General features: G+C 35.5%; 1 protein-coding gene across 6 annotated transcripts in view; it reads left to right on the forward strand.

The window, feature by feature from the left end:
- PCDH7 (protocadherin 7) overlaps nt 1-18,332 on the forward strand; it is a 416,647-nt gene extending 398,315 nt beyond the window's left edge. For 3 of the 6 annotated variants that reach the window (XM_082611228.1, XM_082611229.1, XM_082611230.1), the window contains one exon: nt 14,007-18,332. In XM_082611228.1, coding sequence (XP_082467354.1) covers nt 14,007-14,383 — 377 coding nt within the window. In that variant the 3' untranslated portion in view covers nt 14,384-18,332. The remainder of the gene's footprint in view (nt 1-14,006) is intronic. The other 3 variants (XM_082611233.1, XM_082611231.1, XM_082611232.1) reach the window with 2 other exon arrangements.
- The last annotated feature ends 1,668 nt before the right edge of the window (nt 18,333-20,000 follow it).

The following is a 20,000-nucleotide window of genomic DNA, read 5'->3' on the forward strand; positions in this document are numbered from 1 at the left end:
ATCCATGGGTTATTTCAATCAATTCCATTGTTCTGTTGGAAAGCAAATCTCAACTGGAGATTATAGGACAGGCTCTGAAAGAAGGTAAGGAGAGTGAGTAGTAAAGAAATCAATTCAGATCTGCGCATACTGAAACACTTCACCTCCTGTTCTTGGCCAATTACATTGTGTTTGCAATTAACATATGTCATTATCCTCCGTTTACATGTGGCCATTGTGGAATTAGACAGAATCATCAGGGATGACATGCAATATGTCTCCCTACCTGTTTTTTTTTTTTAATTAATTAATTAATTAATTAATTTTTTTGGCTGTGTTGGGTCTTCTTTTCTGTGTGAGGGCTTTCTCCAGTTGCGGCAAGCGGGGGCCACTCTTCATCGCGGTGCACAGACCTCTCACTGCCACGGCCTCTTGTTGCAGAGCACAGGCTCCAGAATCGCAGGCTCAGTAGTTGTGGCTCACAGGCCCAGTTGCTCCACGGCATGTGGGATCCTCCCAAATCAGGGCTCAAACCCATGTCCCCTGCATTGGCAGGCAGACTCTCAACCACTGTACCACCAGGGAAGCCTTCCCTACCTGTTTTTGATCCATCCATTCAAAAGGCACTTATTGAGCATGTGACTGGCTTGGTGCTAGCATCCCAAGTACACAGTTAAGTAACTTGTGAAACCTAGCCACAGGGAGTTACATGTTACAGAAAAAGTCACATGAGTGGGTAACAGATTTTAGTGCAATACATTAAATGCTGTGGTAGAGACAGGCATAGGATGCAGACTAGAGAGGCAAAGAGAAGTCAGAATTAGCCTGGTTAGAAGAAATCTCAAAGTTGAAATGCTGAAAATGGATTTTGAAGGATTTGTGGGAGACAGATGACAAGGCAAAGAATAGCAGAAGAAGCAACACATTAGGATTATGAAGACACGGAACAGCAAGGGGCTTTCTAGAAATGACAACTACAGTAGATCTGTTGAAGTGGCAAATGGGAGCATATAAGAATGGAAAGAGGTAGGCAGGACCCTGATCCTGAAGGAACTTCTGTGCAAAAATACAAAGTTTGAAACGTATACCAAAATTTATAGAAGAGGGTTTTGAAGTAGGGAGAGACTTATTCTACTTACTGTTCTTAAAACTATCATAAGGGTGCTTTTTAATTAGGCACTCTCCTGCTAATTACTAAGAGGGAACGGGACAAACAGACGAATGTGACACAAGTAATAAATATCAGGAAGTCACAAAAGCACCATAATAATGTGACGGAGCCATCATTAAGGTTGTACCCTGGTACCTGGCTCTCCTTCTTATATGATATGCCAAATTCTCTTTCTTTTCTCTTCTTGGGAATCACACTACCCAAATTTTGAATGACTTAAAGTGGATTCTCTGGTAATAATCCCAGAGACAGCTATCACTGAGGGATGGAGGAGGAAGATGTTATCACTCAGAAAGGAGAGCTCTTAGCACTTTGCTGGACTTTGTTGATTGGTCAGATACAAATAACTTGCAGTATTAGATACTAGAATGTAGCAAAATTTTCAAAAGTGAAAAACAAAAATTCCTGAACAGATACTCAAAAATTAGGTAAACATGACTCAATGAAAACTTTGAAAATCAAAATTTTTCCACTCCATTTCCTTCAATGGATGAAATATGGGTAGAAAAGACCAAATATATGCTGTCTTACTCTGAGCAGAGAAGTGGTGAGAGTGTGTATCAGTTGTCATTGCAACTGTAACAAATTACTAGAAACTCAGTGTCTTAAAACAACAAGAATTTATTCTCTTACAGTTCTGTAAGTCAGAGGTCTGACCCTGGGTCTCCAGGAGCTAAAATCAAAGCCTCAGCAGCACTGCCTTCCTTTCTGGAAGATTGAGGAGACAATCTGTTTCCTTGCCTTTTCCAGTCTCTGGAGCCTGTCCACATTCTTTGGTTTGTATCCTAGCCGCCTATAATCTCCCTATTTTAAGGACAGTTTATCAGGAAAATTAATACCACCTACAACCTTAATTTTCCTTCGCCCTGTGATCTAACATGTTCACAGGTTCTGGGGACTAGGATGTAGACATTTTAGGAGGGGAACCATCTTTCTGCCTACCACAGTAAGGTTGTGGGCTTAGTGAGGCGTTTACAGCATCACAGGGAACATTTGAAGTGCCTCGGAATCCATACAGTGTGACAAGGTATAATGTAGGCATAAGAGGATCTCCAGAGCTTTCTTATCTGCTCATCACAGGCTCACATGGAGATTCAACAGTAAGACTTTGCCGCTCTCTGAAGAAATAGGAAGTAAATAAAGGAAAACATTTCAATGAGCAGCAAAAATCAATGAAGCAAACTGATCCAGTTTTGCTTCATTGATTTCCCCCACTTGAACTGCTCATTGAGTCCTGTTTGCTACTCATCAGAGATCATTTCCTTCCTTTTCCTTTTATTTACCTGCTCTAAGCTCCCAAGCCCTTCAACACTCTTTTGGTCCTAATCGTGGTTGCCAATTTTAGTTTAACTGATCAACTTATTGACCAGAGTTAAGGAGCCAGCATTCCAACAGTTTTTAAACTGTCCCCATAAATATTGTTTCAGCTCCTACTAAAAACCTTTCAGAGCCTCATCTCTCAAAAGTACTTCAGAACTCAGGGTTTTTGTGAAACCTTCCTCAGTAAGGAACACAAAGGAGGAATTCTATCTTTCTCCCGCATCGTAATAACTAATAGAATTCTGTTACAACACAGCTTCTTGTTACAGGAGTATTTTAAACCAGATAAGCTTTCTGTATGATAAATATTTCAATAGGTACTCCCATGCAAATAGTTTGAGAATGTGTTTTTTAAATGGTCATATCATTAGAATAATTGGATAATTTCTCAGGATCACTACATTGAAGGAGAAAATGAACAGGTGCTGTGATTTTGCCACATTTAGAAAAAAAATAATAAAGTAATATATTTAGTAAATCTAAATTGCTATGATTTTCCTCTGTGCAAAAAATAATCATATTATGTTACAGTTCTATTTCATACATGATTTGAGCTTTAACATAGTCTATTTTAGACTTTAGACTTTCACACAAAATAATGCATTGAAAAAATACATAGAAAAAAAATATATCACATTATGGCCACTGCAGTGATTCTCTTTCTTTTTAAAACATTCCCAAATACTAAATTAATTTGTTGCAATATTTAACATGTTCACATTAAATGTTTAGATATTTAACACCAGCTACTTATTATACAACCTATTTCATAACTTCTCACTTTAAAAAATGTTTTATTATGAGGGAACCCTCCTACACTGTTGGTGGGAATGTAAATTGGTGCAGCCGCTATGGAAAACAGTATGGCAGTTCCTTAAAAACTAAAAATAGAACTACCATATGATCCGGTTATTCCACTCCTAAGCATGTATCTGTAAAAGAGGAAAACTCTAATTCAAAAAGATACATGCACACCAATATTCACAGCAGCACTATTTACAATAGCCAAGACATGGAAGCAACCTAAATGTCCATCGACTGAGGAATGGATAAAGAAGATGTGAGATACACACACACACACACACACACATATATACATATATACACACACAATGAAATATTATTCAGCTATAAAAAAGAATGAACTATTGACATTTGCAGCAACATGGATGGACCTAGATTCCATCAGCATTAATTCACCACTTACTGAGTGAAGTAAGTCAGATGCAGAAAGACAAATATTATATAATATCATTTACACGTAGAATCTAAAAAATAATACAAATGAATCTATATACAAAAGAGAAACAGACTCACAGACATAGAAAACAAACTTATGGTTACCCAAGAGGAAAGTGGAAGGGATAAATTAGGAGTATGGGATTAACAAATATACACCACTACATATAAAATAGATAAACCACAAGTGTTTACTGTATAGCACAGGGAACCATATTCAATATCTTGTAATAACCTATACTGTAGAAGAATTCAAATATATATATGTATAACTGAATCACTTTGCTATACACTTGAAACTAATGCAATACTGTAAATCAACTGTACTTCAATTAAAAAATGCTTTATCATGGTTTATATGGGAGGAAAGAAGGTTTGAGAAAATATACTTTAATTGATTTTTCCAGTTTCCTTTTTTCAGCTTTTTGATTTGTATAGAATTATATGTTATATGGAGAAGCAAAGATAAAATGGGCACTGCCTTCAAGACTACAATCCAAAGATAATATTCTTACAGTTAATAGAGCCTTTATGTATTATTTTAGAATAAATATCCATTCCTAAAGACAATGTTAATATTTATTGAGGATATATATTTTACAATTTTATAGCCAGTATTGAAAACATTGAAGATTTGAGATCATTACTGGAAAGTGACTCTAAATTGATATTTGCAACTCTTTTAGAAGCACCCACTTCACATTTTACTGTATGTAAAACCAATGTACAGTGGCTAACACATTTTATTAATTAAAAAAAACTCATCTGTATCATTATTATTTTGTATAAAGTTCCTTAATGACAAGAATTCACCTATTCATCTCCCTTCTCATGGTTAGTGAAGATCCAGCTGCTGGCAATTCAAGACAACGATGTAGAGCTTCCCTGGTGGCGCAGTGGTTGAGAGTCCGCCTGCCCATGCAGTGGACACGGGTTCGTGCCCCGGTCCGGGAGGATCCCACATGCCGCGGAGCGGCTGGGCCCGTGAGCCATGGCTGCTGGGCCTGCGCGTCCGGAGCCTGTGCTCCGCAACGGGAGAGGCCACAACAATGAGAGGCCTGCATACCGCAAAAAAAAAAAAAAAAAAAAAAAAAGACAACGGTGTAAATGTTGGATGTATATTCTAGGAAAGAAAATACCTTTCAAGTTAGTGATCAGCAATCAATAAAATCCACCCACAAGTATGAATCTGCTATTAATACAAAGCCTTATAACTTGTTGGGGGTTTTTAGATTTAGGCATTTAAAAGACCTATGTACAATATTAACATAATCAAATCTAAATTATTTTCCTTACTTCTAAATACGTGTTTCAGAATTTATTTTTTTGTTTGTTTATTTTAAATCATTCTGTCACTGTTTGAATGGCAGTTTATTTACCACATGTAAATTTCTATATTTCAAGGATGAATGTTGATTTGTTAAATATTTTCTTAACCAGTGATTTAAACTCAAATGAAAAAAGGTGTCAGTATAAAAATGCACCCTTCTTTCTTCCATCCACCAGGATGCTGAAACCCTTACTCTGATATCTTGAACCCCACTGAAATTTTATGCGGATTTTATGGGCACATGCTTTATGGAGGGAGGCAATACTTCCACTTTTCATCAGATTATTAGTCTATGACACTGAAAGCAAATGATTTCTAATTTAAGGAAACCCAGGAGACCAGAAGAAAAATCATGAAAGCTTTGATTATTGCAGTGGAAAAATAAACATGAATGGCCCACACAACCAGAATTTCGTCTATTTTCAGTGGGATGATCAACTGCTAACTTGTATAATAAGTGTCCCCAATGTTATTCTGGGTTTTATAAACTCTTCTGATCAATTTTGGAGCATCTTCTCATTTCCAGCACTTAATTCCTCTCCTTTCACTCTCCTCCCTTAACCTCCACCACCTCTAATTTTGCATTCGTGAATAGGGAAATCAAAGTAAAGCCCCATCTCTGATGTGCATAAATAGATCACTCTCCAGCAGGCACCATACATTTTTCTGCTGTAGTGCAGTTTTCATGTACCAACCAGCAGAATCATGTTTGAGTTGATTCAGCAGGACTGCTTGAGACTTGGCTTGCAGTCTCCACTGTATTTGCTAATACCACATTCAGAATGACAGTGGTCTAAGCCTCAGGGCAGTAAATGCTTCTTGAGATACATTCAATTGCTGTTTAACTGAGTTTAGCCTAAGGTACAGAGAAAAGTTGCTGATGCTTTCAAACAGGTTTAAACATTTTAATATTGTCTTGGCATGTCAGCCCGAACTAGAGCACTGTTAGGTGAAAAATGCAGTGAAATCCTGTAATTACAGGACCAAAATTTCCAGAGCTTTCTATGGGAGACCTCTGCTTGAACTACTGATTAAATGTGCTTACAGCCCTGAAAATGTTTATGCTTTCCATAATATTGGTCAGTTTTTTTGCCCATGATAAGAAGACAAAAGAAGTAGAATATATTGTTGCCACATCTCAGGCTGTTTTTTGATTTACTGCAGATAATATAGTATGTCCATGATCATGATCTCAGTGACTTATTGCTGCATCAAGGAACTCTCCCCACCCCCTAAAGAGACAAAATCAAACAAACAAGAACAACTTATGAGCTTCAAACAACAAAGATTGATTACTTTTATACTTCTGTGGATTGACTATTGCTTCTTCTGCAAGTTTTGCCTGGATCACTCATGTGGCTGCATTCACTTGGGGGCTTCGCTGGGGGTAGGATCCACTGGGCCAACTGAGGTAACTTAGTCTGTCTCTCAAAAAGTGTTTCATCTTCAAAGAAGTTAGATCACGCTTTCTGTCAGAATGGAGATGGCAGTCTTCCAAGGGCAAAAACAGAAGCTGCTAGGACTCTTGAGACCTCTCCTGGAAATTGCACAGTATCACTCTAGTTGTCAAAGCTAGCCTAGCTTCAAGGGCTGTGGAAATAGAATCTCAACAGTAGGGGCAGTGATGTCACACTCCAAAGGGCTGTGTATAGGAAGATGAGAGGTACGTCTGGCCTTATTTTGCAACTTAAAACAAGCACGTACATACATCATAAAGTCTGCATAGTTTGTATGCTAGATGGCTTTTATGTCTCTTTTTTTTTTTTTTTTTTTTGTGATACGCGGCCTCTCACTGTAGTGGTCTCTCCTGTTGCGGAGCACAGGCTCCAGACGCGCAGGCTCAGCGGTCAGCCGCTCCGCAGCATGTGGGATCTTCCCAGACTGGTGTATGAACCCGTGTCCCCTGCATCGGCAGGCGGACTCTCAACCACTGCGCTACCAGGGAAGCCCTGTCTCATTGTTTTTGATCTCTGAAGGGTGTACCACATGTGAGGTGCACCCTCCTTTTTGCTGTCTTTTCTTGATTTTCAACCTCTTAGTCTTAGCTTATTGCTAATTTTAACTTCATTAAAATGGAGCTCTTTTGTTTGTTTGTTTGTTTGTTTTTTATGTTGTGGCCTATGCAGACAAAGCAAGATAACAACCCAACATCTTAGGGGCAAGTCTCTTTCAAATGAAAACGATTAATTGTGAGGTTGATCTGTTTAGGTTGTAAAGATAACTGCAACTAATAGAGCATTTTCCCTTCAGTTTTGAGCAACTATAATGACACATTCTGAATAAGTCTTCACTGCCAAAGTCTTAATAAAGAAGTGTTAAGGGGAACATCTGATATAGAGTAACCAGTGGCCACTGTATTTTCCTAAGTAGGTGGTAGCTCTGGCATACTGCAGACACTATCAGCATAAATCCATGAGTACTATTGGAAAAGAAACTCCAAATATATGCCCTGTTGACTGATGATTGTTACTAGGTCCAGAGTAAGTTATCTGAAACCCTTGGAAACAAATAAATCTTAAAAATTAGAATCTTTCATATATTAGAAAAGGTAATATCATGCATGTATATTATTTTAAAGATCAAAGAGTCTGAGACAGTGTCCTTAATTAAACACTGCTTCTCCCGGAAAACATATAAATATTCACACTATGTGAGATAAATAAAATTGAAAAATAACCTTGTACTGAAAGTCAGGTTTGTTGTAAATTTATAGAAAAAAAAAAAAGCTTTTGGTTTTCAAAGCTATTTTGAGGACTGAATTGCAGATAAGGGATTGTGCGCCTGAAGTTTCTAATATTTACTGAGGGCCCACTGTGTGTCAAGAATTATTACAAATACTTTACCTTTATTAACACATTAAATCCTCACAATAATCCTAAGAAGTTAATTCATTCTTATGTTCTTTATAAAGATGAGGAAATTTAAATGCATCAAGTAACTTGTTTAAAGTTACATACTTATTAAGTGACAAAGTCAGGATTCGAGTTCAGGCATCCTGGTTCTGGAGCCTATTCCCTTAATACCCATTCATTCAGGGAAGACTGCAGAGAGGAAAAAAAAATCTATACTTCTTTATATCTCTCCAGGGGCTGTGACCTACTATTTACCTAAAATCTACAAGGCACCAGACACCACAATATAAACTTTATATACATTAACTCATTTATCCCCATTATACATGGGGAGTAAGTATTATTACTTCACATATGAGGAACTTGAGGCTCAAAGAAATTATATCCAAAGTCACACAGCTTATACATAATGGGATCAGAATCACACTCACCACTGCTGGGACTCCTAATCTGTTCTTTTCACAAGTTCCACTCTGTCTTGAGAGAAGCACTCAGGAGAGGTATAATTGAGAATGAAGTAAGAGTTGGTTGGATAAGCGATCCTTATTCTCTTCTAATTCAGTTGAATCAAGTGATTTCATGATAAATTAGAATACAAGGTAGAAATCTTAACCCCCTTGTAGTAGAACTGGATAACACTTACTCGCAAAACTATAAATTTCCCCTTCTTCCAGAAAGTGTTGGGATATTTGGAGGATCACCTACTGCTTATCTAAGTCAGGGATTTCTACCTTCTCCATGATCTGTTATGTGCTTACCTTTAACTTTCCCAAATTCCCCAAATAGATCGAAGGCAGGGATCTTTAGGTCATTTATATAAAAAAAGCCAAGTCTGACTCAGTACTCAATTTTTGGATCTCGCCCCCTCACACCTAAACTTTATCGCCTATAATAATAATGTCCCAGTAAAAGATTTATGTAATTATTTGTTCTCAGATTTATTATATAAGGCAACAATAAATCATTTTCTGACAGCTATTTTAAAATAAAGCACCTGACTGAATCATTAGAATAAAAAAGGTATTTTCATTTGGACTAAAGAAAACAAAGTTAATATTAAATTATTTGTTGGAAAATCAACAGATTTATCTGCCTTTTTTTTTTTTTTTTTTTTTTGCTGTACGCGGGCCTCTCACTGTTGTGGCCTCTCCCGTTGCGGAGCACAGGCTCCGGACGTGCAGGCTCAGCGGCCATGGCTCACTGGCCCAGCCGCTCCGTGGCATGTGGGATCTTCCCGGACCGGAGCAGGAACCCGTGTCCCCTGCATCGGCAGGTGGACTCTCAACCACTGCGCCACCAGGGAAGCCATATCTGCCTTTTTTTGTTGATCATCCTTTTGTAAAAGTTGTTTGTAGTCCACCAAATTCCACCAGAATTAGGTGTGTCTCTAGAAAAAGAAATCTTGGATAACAGGAAGTCAAGACATATAAAGAGAGAAATAAGTACTTTAAAAAGGAATAAGGAAAAAGGTGCCTGTGTGCGCTTTTTTCTCCTCAAAAGAAGAGAATAGCACAATTTTTTATTTGCAAAATTTTGTCAAATAATGTTAAGAATGTGCTAAGTGCACAGGAAGGATGTGACTGTCTTGGAGTCTACACATTGATTAGCAATCCATTTATTTCATACGGTCAGAGAATTATTTGTATATTAAACACATAAGCAATTGATGCATATACCTTTAAGTATCTGAGATTAAAGCAAAACAAAACAAAGAAAAACTCTTTGGAAATATTTAAAAACTAAATGCAACATTTTCATGCTTCTTTTAGGAAATGAAAATATTCTTATATCTTCAGCCCCAGGCCAAGGGTCTGGAATAGGAATGGGTGACCAGGATTCTGGCAGAATGCATAATTCAGTCTATCAAAATCTTTACTAGTGCAGAGCTGTCTTTAAGAGTCTTAACAATTCCAGTGCTCTCCTATAATAATGATACTTCTAAAGGCTTCTGAATTGTGTAGGACAGCTTCTGGAAACATCAAATGCCTCCGTAAATCTGGGCTTTCCTTTTTATTTCTAATGATGCTCCGTATTGTCTGCGCTACTTGCTGAGGTCATTGCAGCAGTATCTTCTCACCACCCACTCATCTCTCTGCTCTTAAGAGCAAATACATTTCTTTTCAGACAAAGAACTTGACTTCATAAATTAGTTATAATTACCTCTACTTTAGGAAATGTATAGTTTTAAAAAGGTTGAATTATTATTTTTTTCATTAAGTAGTAAAATTTGTGTCTTCGTGGCATCTATTTCCTGTGCTCATCAGATATATATATTTTTTCTCTTTCTTTGGGGACTCTAGCTTTTTCTTATGGCTGTGGGTAGCAGCAATTGACCTCTAAATAACTCTGCTGTTACATTTTAAGAAGAAGCAATATGGTATTATGGAAAGCACTAAAGTGAAAGTCAAAACACTTGTTCTTTGGCCTCAGCTCTTCCGTAGTCTGGACCCCTCACTGTTTCCATCCTCCTTGCTGTTGGGTTGAGGTGATAAGTAAAAGAGAGGAAATGTGAGGAAGTATTTTATGTGTTATACATTGTTTGATATTATGATGGCTGAAAACTGTCTACTTTCGAGAGGGAAATTAACTTTATGTCTAAGAAAGGACTTTAACTTTCTAAAGGTATGTAATGTTTCTAGTAAATAGCATAACTAGGTAAAAATGGAGAACTCTGCAAATGATGCTAAAGCAACAACAAGAGCTAATGAATACCATTTCTACTTCCAGTCCTCTCAAGATTTGATATGACTGAGTGTGTGTGTAGGGGGAAACCTCTAAGGAACTGAGTTGGTTATGGAAAATGCTGATAAAAGAATACCATTATATTTCAATACAGAACATTTTACTTTTTAAATTGATTTACTCAATACCAAGTAAACAGAGTTCTGATTAACTATTTTCCATTTCCACTCAGGTCAAAATGAAAGGGAAGAATACTAAACTAAAGCGTGAAATAATGTTCTTAGATATCACAGAACACCTTCTTCAGTGGAAGACTGAAAGACTAAGAAGGATTACTATTTATGGAAGATCTGCCTCTGTAATCCCACAACAAATAGGACATTTTAAGAGTATATCTTTTATAAAAAAGAGAAAAAAAAGTTCATTTGATGATTCTGTAAGACCCCATATAACTTTTGTCTTTTAAAATATATATATATATATATATATATATATATATATATATATATAATATCTACTTGAATAATTAAAATAAGAAAATACAGAAACACAGAAAAATACAATTCCACTCATGCCTTCCTTTAATAGATTGCAGCATAATATAAATTGTGTTTGTTAATCATTAACATTTCTTTTGAGGATTCATTTGAGTCATCAAGATTGGAAGTTTTGATTGCTTGTGATGAATCTCTTATAGCCTTTCTTGATTATTTTCTAAATTTGATGATAAATACTGCAACATGTCTCAACCAATTAGTCTTGTCAACTTCCACTGTGGTCTCCAATCAAGTCATTGACTTTGGAAATGACAGGAGATCCTTATTAAAAGTCATGCTTATAACCTAGACTATGAAGTAAAGGCTGAGGGAATGAATTGAAGAGTATCTCACTCCTAGTTGATTGGAAATTGAGTCAATCTAAATGAATATAATTTTTTTATGAGCTACAGGGAGTTCAAGGCGCACAAGTTAAGTATAACTGGTGGGAAGAGGTGTTAAAGTATTAAGGTAGCTCGATGAGTTATCCCTAAATGCATCTCAAACAAACGAAAAACAAGGTGCTATGAATTTCAAACAGGAAACACAAATTAATCCCCAAAGAGCAGCGACCTGTGTAAGTCACTGTGTAAGTAAACTGTCACATTACGTGAGACTTAAGTAAATATAGAGAGATGATTGGAGACTATTCTGGGACAGTTCTGCAGGGAATGACAATCACATTTGTAGAGATTTTTCCTATTTCAGTAGCTAAATTTCTGATTATTGTCTTGTTACCTTGGTAGGCATAAGAAAAAAAAAAGAAAAGCTTGAATTTATTTAAGCAGTGACAAAAAAAAAAGAATGTTTAGAGTAAAAAGTAGATCTGATCTCACACTTTGCATTTTTATAAGGTTTTCTTTCTTTCTTTCTTTCTTTTTCTTTCTTTTCTTTTTTTCTTTTTTTTTTTTTTTTTGGTCTGTTCAAAGAATTTAGGTCAGCTTCAAATAAGCAAAGTATCCCAAGACAAGAAATATTCCCAAAGAACTCAATTTGCTCATTTAAACTGACCAGATTACAAAAAAAATTCACAAAATTTGTCAATAGTTTGATTTTTAAAATGCATCTAAAATTTGTGTTTAAGAGACAGAGGGAATTTAGCACAAAAAGATAAATAGAAATGTGCTTTTTTTAAATGATAAAATTAATAGGATCTGCTCACTTAAAAGTCAAATAGCAGCATTTGCAACTACAATAAATAATTATCTTTGCAGTTTACCTTTGGAAAAGAGAAAAGTAATTCTAGATTTCCTGTGAAGAATAATGGGATTTCCTTGCTGAACTCTGAGCACACAGCATAAAAGCCTCAGGTCACAGTGGTTCAAAAATCAATGAGCTGACAAATGTCAATATTTCAGTTATCCACCCATCACTGTAGGGAAAAAGTGACATGCAGTATTGGACTGCCTTGATTTAGGAGTTTTGGCAGGGGAAAAAATTCTAAAAATATCCTTATACAAATGATAATCAAATAGGAATATCATTACAAACTACAGGGGATGGTGTGTGGAGGCAAAAGCAGAGGGTTTAAATATATTGGATATAATTTAAATAACCCCCTATTCTATTTTAAACCAAGTCTACCCAGGATGCATATGCAAATCTCACTGATTTCATTTGTTGTGAATATATTTGCAGAGGTTAATTTGTCAGTCTTTTAAGTCCCAAGCCTTGTAATAAAAAGGTACCGAATGATATAAATTGTATCATAGTCATATTAGTCATATTATGTTCTTTTTTTGGTAATAAAAGAAACTGTAAAATATATTAAATAAAACCCTAGAGGTAGTTTTCTTAGAATCTGTTGAGATGAAGCAGGTTTTTCTCTCTCTTACTCTCTTTTTCAAACCAAAACAAAATTTGTTAAAAAAAAGTATTTTTAATAGTAAGAAAATATATAACTATTCTCCAAAGACAGACACATATAATGATATAACTTAGGTTTATAAAAATAGAAGACAGACATTTCCTACTCCATTAGGCAACACCATTAATTAAGAATACATGCCATTTCATCAAAATTGTAGAAGTTTTGACTCGATTTACCCAATACATTCCATTTCATATAATATTTCCATTCAGCAAACACACTGGCAGATGTATTTGTATGTGAACACTCAACGGAGTATCCTACAGCACACATTAGGTCATTAACAAGGTGGGAGGCAGGAGCGTGTGGGCTAGAGTGGGGTAGGTGGTGATACTGCTAGTGTGCTCACACTTGGAACCCACTAGTACTTTGTTTTTTTACTTTTTAACCACATAATTAATGTGCTGTCGATTTAGGTTCTACTTCTGAGTCACCCTGGAGTTTTATAATGTATTTTTACTATAAGGTTTTGCATATTTGCATTCTATGAATAATGTAGAAGCAGGAAGGAATCCAATTGGCAAAGGTGCACGATTTCTGGGATAATTTATAAATACAGAAAATTAACTTTTTGGATTCAATAACTTTTCTTATGCATGTGGAAAAATTTGTACCCATACAAATATACATGTGTACTTTATTTCTACTTGAGAATATGCACATGTACCTGTTCTGTAACACATGCATATATACCTGTTTGTTCTACACACTTAAATTTATCAGTTTGTCCATTCCTCTCTTTCTATAATATTTGATGTTTTTGCAAAACCTTATCTTTATTGGATATGAAATAAAAACTGTTCTATGAGATGATGAACAACAAGGTGTTGAAAAAATGGAAATAATATGGTAAAGGAAATATATATGTAATATATATATTATATAAATGTTATATATATATATATATATATATATATATATATATATATATATATATATATATATAAATATCCTCCAATTTTATATAGGTCAGGAAGGCCTATTGAGAAATGGCCAACTTTAATGGCTCCTTCTCCTTGAATTTCAGATTCAAGACCTCTTCCAGATGTAGCCCTAACTGGGAAGTGTACCCGTGAGTGTGATGAGTATGGCCACTCGGACTCCTGCTGGATGCCCGTCCGCACTTCTCCAGAGAGGAAGAAGAGCCAGCCCAAACTATCCACTTTCATGCCTGTTGATGAACGAGGAAGCCAGGAAAAGCTGGCAAATGGCGAAGCCGCCATCATGGGCGACCGCAACAGAAACCTCCTGAACAAAAAGTTGACCTCATCCTATGAGACCTTCAGTGCAGCTAGTTTCAGCAAAAATGAGGAAGCCAACACTGAGGATATTCCCCTTACAAAAACAGGGGAATACAAGCCATCTCCTGTCAATACTCTCACTAGAAGAGAAGTTTACCTGTAGGCTATAAAGAGGCAACAGCAAAGTTCTTTTCATGTATGAGAAGGAGGATAAGGGGTGAAAAACCTTACAAAACAAAACCTTGTAATCAGAAAGAAGGGGCTACCAAAGAGACAAAGCTTTGCCTGCCACTTCTGCCTCCAGATCGGGCCTTTAGTGAATGATACTGTTTAGCCTGATTGTAATATACAATGTAGAAACCATCCTTGTCACTTGCATGTCTAGCCCCCTCACTGACTCCCAACACTCTCTCTCTCTCTTCCCCACCACCCTCCAGAAAAAAAACAAACAAACAAGAAAGATGGTTGCAAGTTTCTTTCATGGTAACAAGCCTGATTAGCAGAACACAACACACTCTCATTATCCCTAAGCTGAAGTATGATTTTAGTCACTTTGATTTAGTTCAAATGTCATGCGGTTGGTCAAAAGAAAGCAGATCAGGTGAAATATATTTCAGACGTGTGATCAGAAATGATTAATCACCATGGAAGGCAATCCCTCAAAAATGATAGAGTCCTTCTAAAGGTACAGTCCTTATAGAGGGGAACTCTAGAAGCAGCATTTGGGGGAGGATCACAGCTTTAATATTCTAACAAAGGCTGAAAACTAAACAGTACCCGGTTGGAGATTGCAGTCCCAAATTGACATATGTTGTTTTTCTCAAGTCAGGAGCATCAACTTCAATCCCATACCTCTATTGAATATTCTTCTTATTCTGTATTGAATATTCTGTCTTGAATATACATAATCTTGACCACATGTATCAATTACACTAGTTATAAGCTGTAAAAAAAAATATATATATATATATTTTTTTCAGAACAGCACCACTATTATCAACTAACTGGAACAATTGTGTCATTAACAGGCTGAAGATCATACGGCAGATCAGGGAAATCATGAAGTAGATTTGGTCTTGATGTGGAAATCCATTAAGTAACAAAAGTCACTGAACCCAGGCATGCACAGAAGCCCTCAAACACGTTTATTTTACATTTTCTCTATACCCAGAAAGTGTGCATTTTCTTTTAAAATAGATTTTCTTTGAAAGCTCAGAAACTGAAAAGTCAATAAGACATATTTTTGGTATTAAAATAGACAATTAGTTGAGGTTAAAGTTTAGTTTCACAAATATTATCAGGGAAGATTTTACTTTTTAAAATCATATTTGTGGGTAGGTAGGGAAAGAAAGATACATCAGCATATAGTCTTTAAGTTCACTATAGTCATTGTAGAGTCAGGTTATGCTTGCTAGTCTTATCCACATTTCAAATCACCAAGTGCATTTTTTACGTGTTCAGTGCACTCTTCCATGTTAACAAAAGTGCATTAATTTTCAATCCTGTGCAAATGGCACATTTTGAGACTCACGACTTTGAAACAAGGTGACACCCTAAAAGACTTACTCACTAATGTGATTTGAACATTATTTGACATATCTCCTAAAACCAAGCCAGAGTAAACAAGAAGGAAATGAGTTCTGGGCAGTGACATGTCTCATGGTATACACATCTCAAAGTTGGAAAATATGCAGTTTTTTTCAGTGTAATATAAAGAAACAGAATATGCAGGTTTTGAGTCACTTCCTCTACAGAGGATAATTTAATACAATTGGAAATTGAGCTGGGACATTCAGAAAAAGTGACGATCCAGGGACAGACTAGGGGATAATGGGTGAAGAAAGCAAACCGTCTCATCACTGAATGTTTGTAACCTGGTTAAGGCATAGCCTTGATGGCTCTGTAGCGAACTGTAGAAACTATGTAGCTCTGGATAGTTTCATGCTTTGCAATATTTCTCAGACTACAACATGAAGCAGCCTGGAATATAGGTTGTTAATTCACTATAGGTCCTCAAATGTTTATCTTTGGAAACCACTTCTCTGTTTGGTGGGGTACTCTTTTGGGGTCATTTCTTTATGCTCTTTCTTAAATGGAGTTTTCATCTTGATGTTAGTTTATGTGTAATAGTTAGGATGAAAGAAGATATGTAATTGAAGAAACAAAAACATTGGACTAAAATATCAATAATTGAACATGTTTATGTTTGATTATTATTTACATTATGGAAAGATACAATTCTAGTACTTTGTTAGGAAACTGCATTAAAGCAGTTCTGCCTTGTATAATCTGTAAGTACCTATTAAGACAAAATACTTCTAAAGATTCTTATGAAATGTATACATATTTTTTCTTGCACGTTACAAAGGAAATATTCAATTTCATAACACATGTGTGCAGCAAACTTTTTAATACATTTTTTCTTTCTTTCATGAGACACTTGAACCATTAGATAGCTCATTTCACTCTATCTTAAAACCCTTATGTTGTCTATAAAGCTAATACGGGTCATATGGGCTCTTTGGATTAATTGGATCCACATTCCCCAATGACGTCTGCACAACATTCAAGTCAGCCATGTCATTGTCATTTAACTTGTGAGCCTCTTTAGAACTAAAATGGGTATGAAAGAATAAAATTCAGTGTACTGTATTTGCAGTAATTCTAGTAGAATTAGCTATCATAATATGTTTATTATTATAATGAGTTGGCATGACACAGAAATATATTTTGTGTTTGTATGACTTTTATTTTGAATAGGTTAAATCTGGTGCCACTCCATATATAGAGTGCTTTTGAAAAAAATCAATAAAAAGAAACAAAAAAATAATAAATGAGTGAATGCAAAATAAGCAACTGTGCCTTTTATACCTGTTGTTATGGTAAAAAAAACGGTTGTTGGGTTTGGACAATGAGGGGAAATGGGCTATTCTCACCTTTTTTGATCTTGTATATTTATCCATGTTTATTTTCTGAAAATAATAAATAATATATTAAAAATTTGCCTTCTGACAAACTCAGATAGTGGAACAGTTTTAAATATCATTCATTCATAAAACAAAATTTATATGGGCTGCTTAATTCTGTCTAGAAGGCTAAAACATTTATTGTAATAGTAATGCAGAGATTATCAGGGGTGAAGTCAGTCCATTTTGCAAGGTAAAATATTGATTTACAATTCCTATTCTTTCTTTTGTTGTTGTTATTTTTCTTTTAACTGCTGTTTCACTTTGGTTGTACAGTATATAAACCATATTTGTTTTCTGTACACAAGAAGCTCAAGTGAAGTTTGCATGCATTATACATTAGGATGCATTTATAAACTGAGTAACTATATAAATTTACGTGTATTAAAACGTCTGTAGCTTCAGTCTAAAATCTAATGCTCATTCTGAACCTCCAGATATCATTACGGTTTCTGACTGGCCTGCTGCCTGAGTTTCAGAAAACAAGGGAGGCATTATTTTTATGGGAAGAAAACTAAGATGGTAATGAAGATGTCTGGCTGAAAGGCTACCCTAGGAAGCTGTCTTATAGGAAAATAAAACACAGAGACCAGAAGAAACTGTCAAGAATCAAAGAATCAAACAGCTATCCTAAAACAGGCAAGAGGAATCTGAAGATCTCAGTAGTTTTAGGTATATTGTATCAGTAATAAATATACAATGTGTCCTTAAGGAAAAAAAAAAAAAAAAGAGTGAAGATGATCATGAGTATTGTAAAGCTTGTTAGTTGTGACCTGGGCAGAGGTATATATAACATCTGGAGGAAGGCATCATTTTTCAGCTACCTAGGGTTTACTTTCAGACAATTTTTCCTACATTTTAAAGCACTTGCATTCAGTGTGGTACGATCCGTTTGTAATGTTAATCATTGACTATTGTTCTGCTACTTGGATGTTGATAGTGAAGCAGAGAACAATTTATCATCGTTTACTATGAGTCACTATGCACGCAACTATGCTAAACATGGCAAAATGTATTAAACACTCGTCCAGTCCAACTATTTATGAAATACTTTACATAATTTAATTTGCTTTTGTACAGTTTTATGTAAATAAATTGCTTGTCATTTTTGTCTCTGCAGATTAAAATATAACATGGTCAAATGGTTTCACACTTGTCAGTGTACTTCTCTGTTGACAGGTAATTCAATTTTGATTGGACGAGAAGTGAATGGATGCATGTACCAGTTTGATTTTAAATGGTATGATTTCTGCTAAATGAAGATGGAATAAGGAAGATAATACTGCAGTAATTGTTGATTTAAAGGGCACTGGGCATAACTGTTTGTTACTTTGCCTTATAATGGAATATACTTGGATTCTTCAGTTTCATCAAAATAATTCCTGAGACATTTACCTAGCTGGCTTTGAAATCTTAAGTCTACAGTGGAAGAACTTCTCATCAGTAACATAAAAATTGATTTTTTTCAGGTGTTATCTAGAGAATTTTACATTTCAGATAAAATTCATTCAAAGTCAAAATGTATCTCTGTAAAGGAAATTTGGTTTTTAATCGAAAGTAATGATGAATACAAAAAGAGACTAAAAAAAAAAAACCTTATATCATGTTAGATATAGAGAAACTTGAAGCAAAAATTAGAATTTTTTCCTTACTCACTTTTTTTAGTTGAACATTCTCTACTTTTTGTATTTTTTCAATCATTTACTGTCTTTTTTTTAAAAAAACTATTGCATTTACTCTTCTTTGTCAGATTATTACCCTAACTACAGTGGTTATCTTGTTTATTTTATTTTTTTTATTTTTTATTTTTTTTGTGGTACACGGGCCTCTCACTGTTGTGGCTTCTTCCGTTGTGGAGCTCAGGCTCCAGACACGCAGGCTGAGTGGCCATGGCTCACTGGCCTAGCCGCTCCGCGGCATGTGGGAACTTCCCGGACCGGGGCACGAACCCGTGTCCCCTGCATCGGCAGGCGGACTCTCAACCACTGCGCCACCAGGGATGCCCTATCTGGTTTATTAAATTGTTATTAATTCAAACAAGCAACTTCTCTTCTCCAATGCAACTCAGAGACTTAGAAAAGGAAAGAAAATACTTTTTATATAAACTAATAGATTGCAAGGAATGTTTGCCCCATCTCACAACAGTACTTCTAAAATCTACGGATGTGAAAAATAGAAATTCTGAAGATGCTTGCCTTGAAGTTTCCCTACCATTTTTTTCCCTTTCTTGGTTGAAAATTCAAAATACTTTACGTAGAATGACACATTCATTTTTAAATCAAATGTATCTTTGTAAATTGATTTTGGCTGGCAGCCCTCCTTCTCTAAAGAAGAAATTAAGGGTGAAGTATGATGAGAAAGTCTGCTGCAAGTTGTAATGAAGTGAAAAAATATGTGCATTCATTTAGCTTTATGATCATCTAATGGTGAGACCCAAACTTCTGTATCTAAATCAGTAAGACATAAAATAAAATCACTACTTTTCTTTTAAATTCTCAATTTAGATTTAGGAAATGTATTTTACCCTGAGACTGCATCCTTTGGTTAAAATATTTTTTAAAATCTCAAACATGTAAAAATACAGTGATACATTTTAGAAAGTAGATAGACATAAAGCAGGTCAACAAAAGTTGTGTGTAATGCTTCCAAGACTTAAGTTTGATTATTCTACCACCTCTGATTCCTTGAAGAGTTCCATCTAGTTACTTAGAAGCTTGACTTAACACGACAGTATCTTACATATACAGCACACATTATGGTTTACAAATGTTTTTGTAAGGTTGATTGCAAAATTCCCATAATACCTGTGATATA

Source organism: Mesoplodon mirus (assembly GCF_964341445.2).
Source record: "Mesoplodon mirus genome assembly, chromosome: 2".
Classification (NCBI taxonomy): Eukaryota; Metazoa; Chordata; class Mammalia; order Artiodactyla; family Ziphiidae; genus Mesoplodon; species Mesoplodon mirus.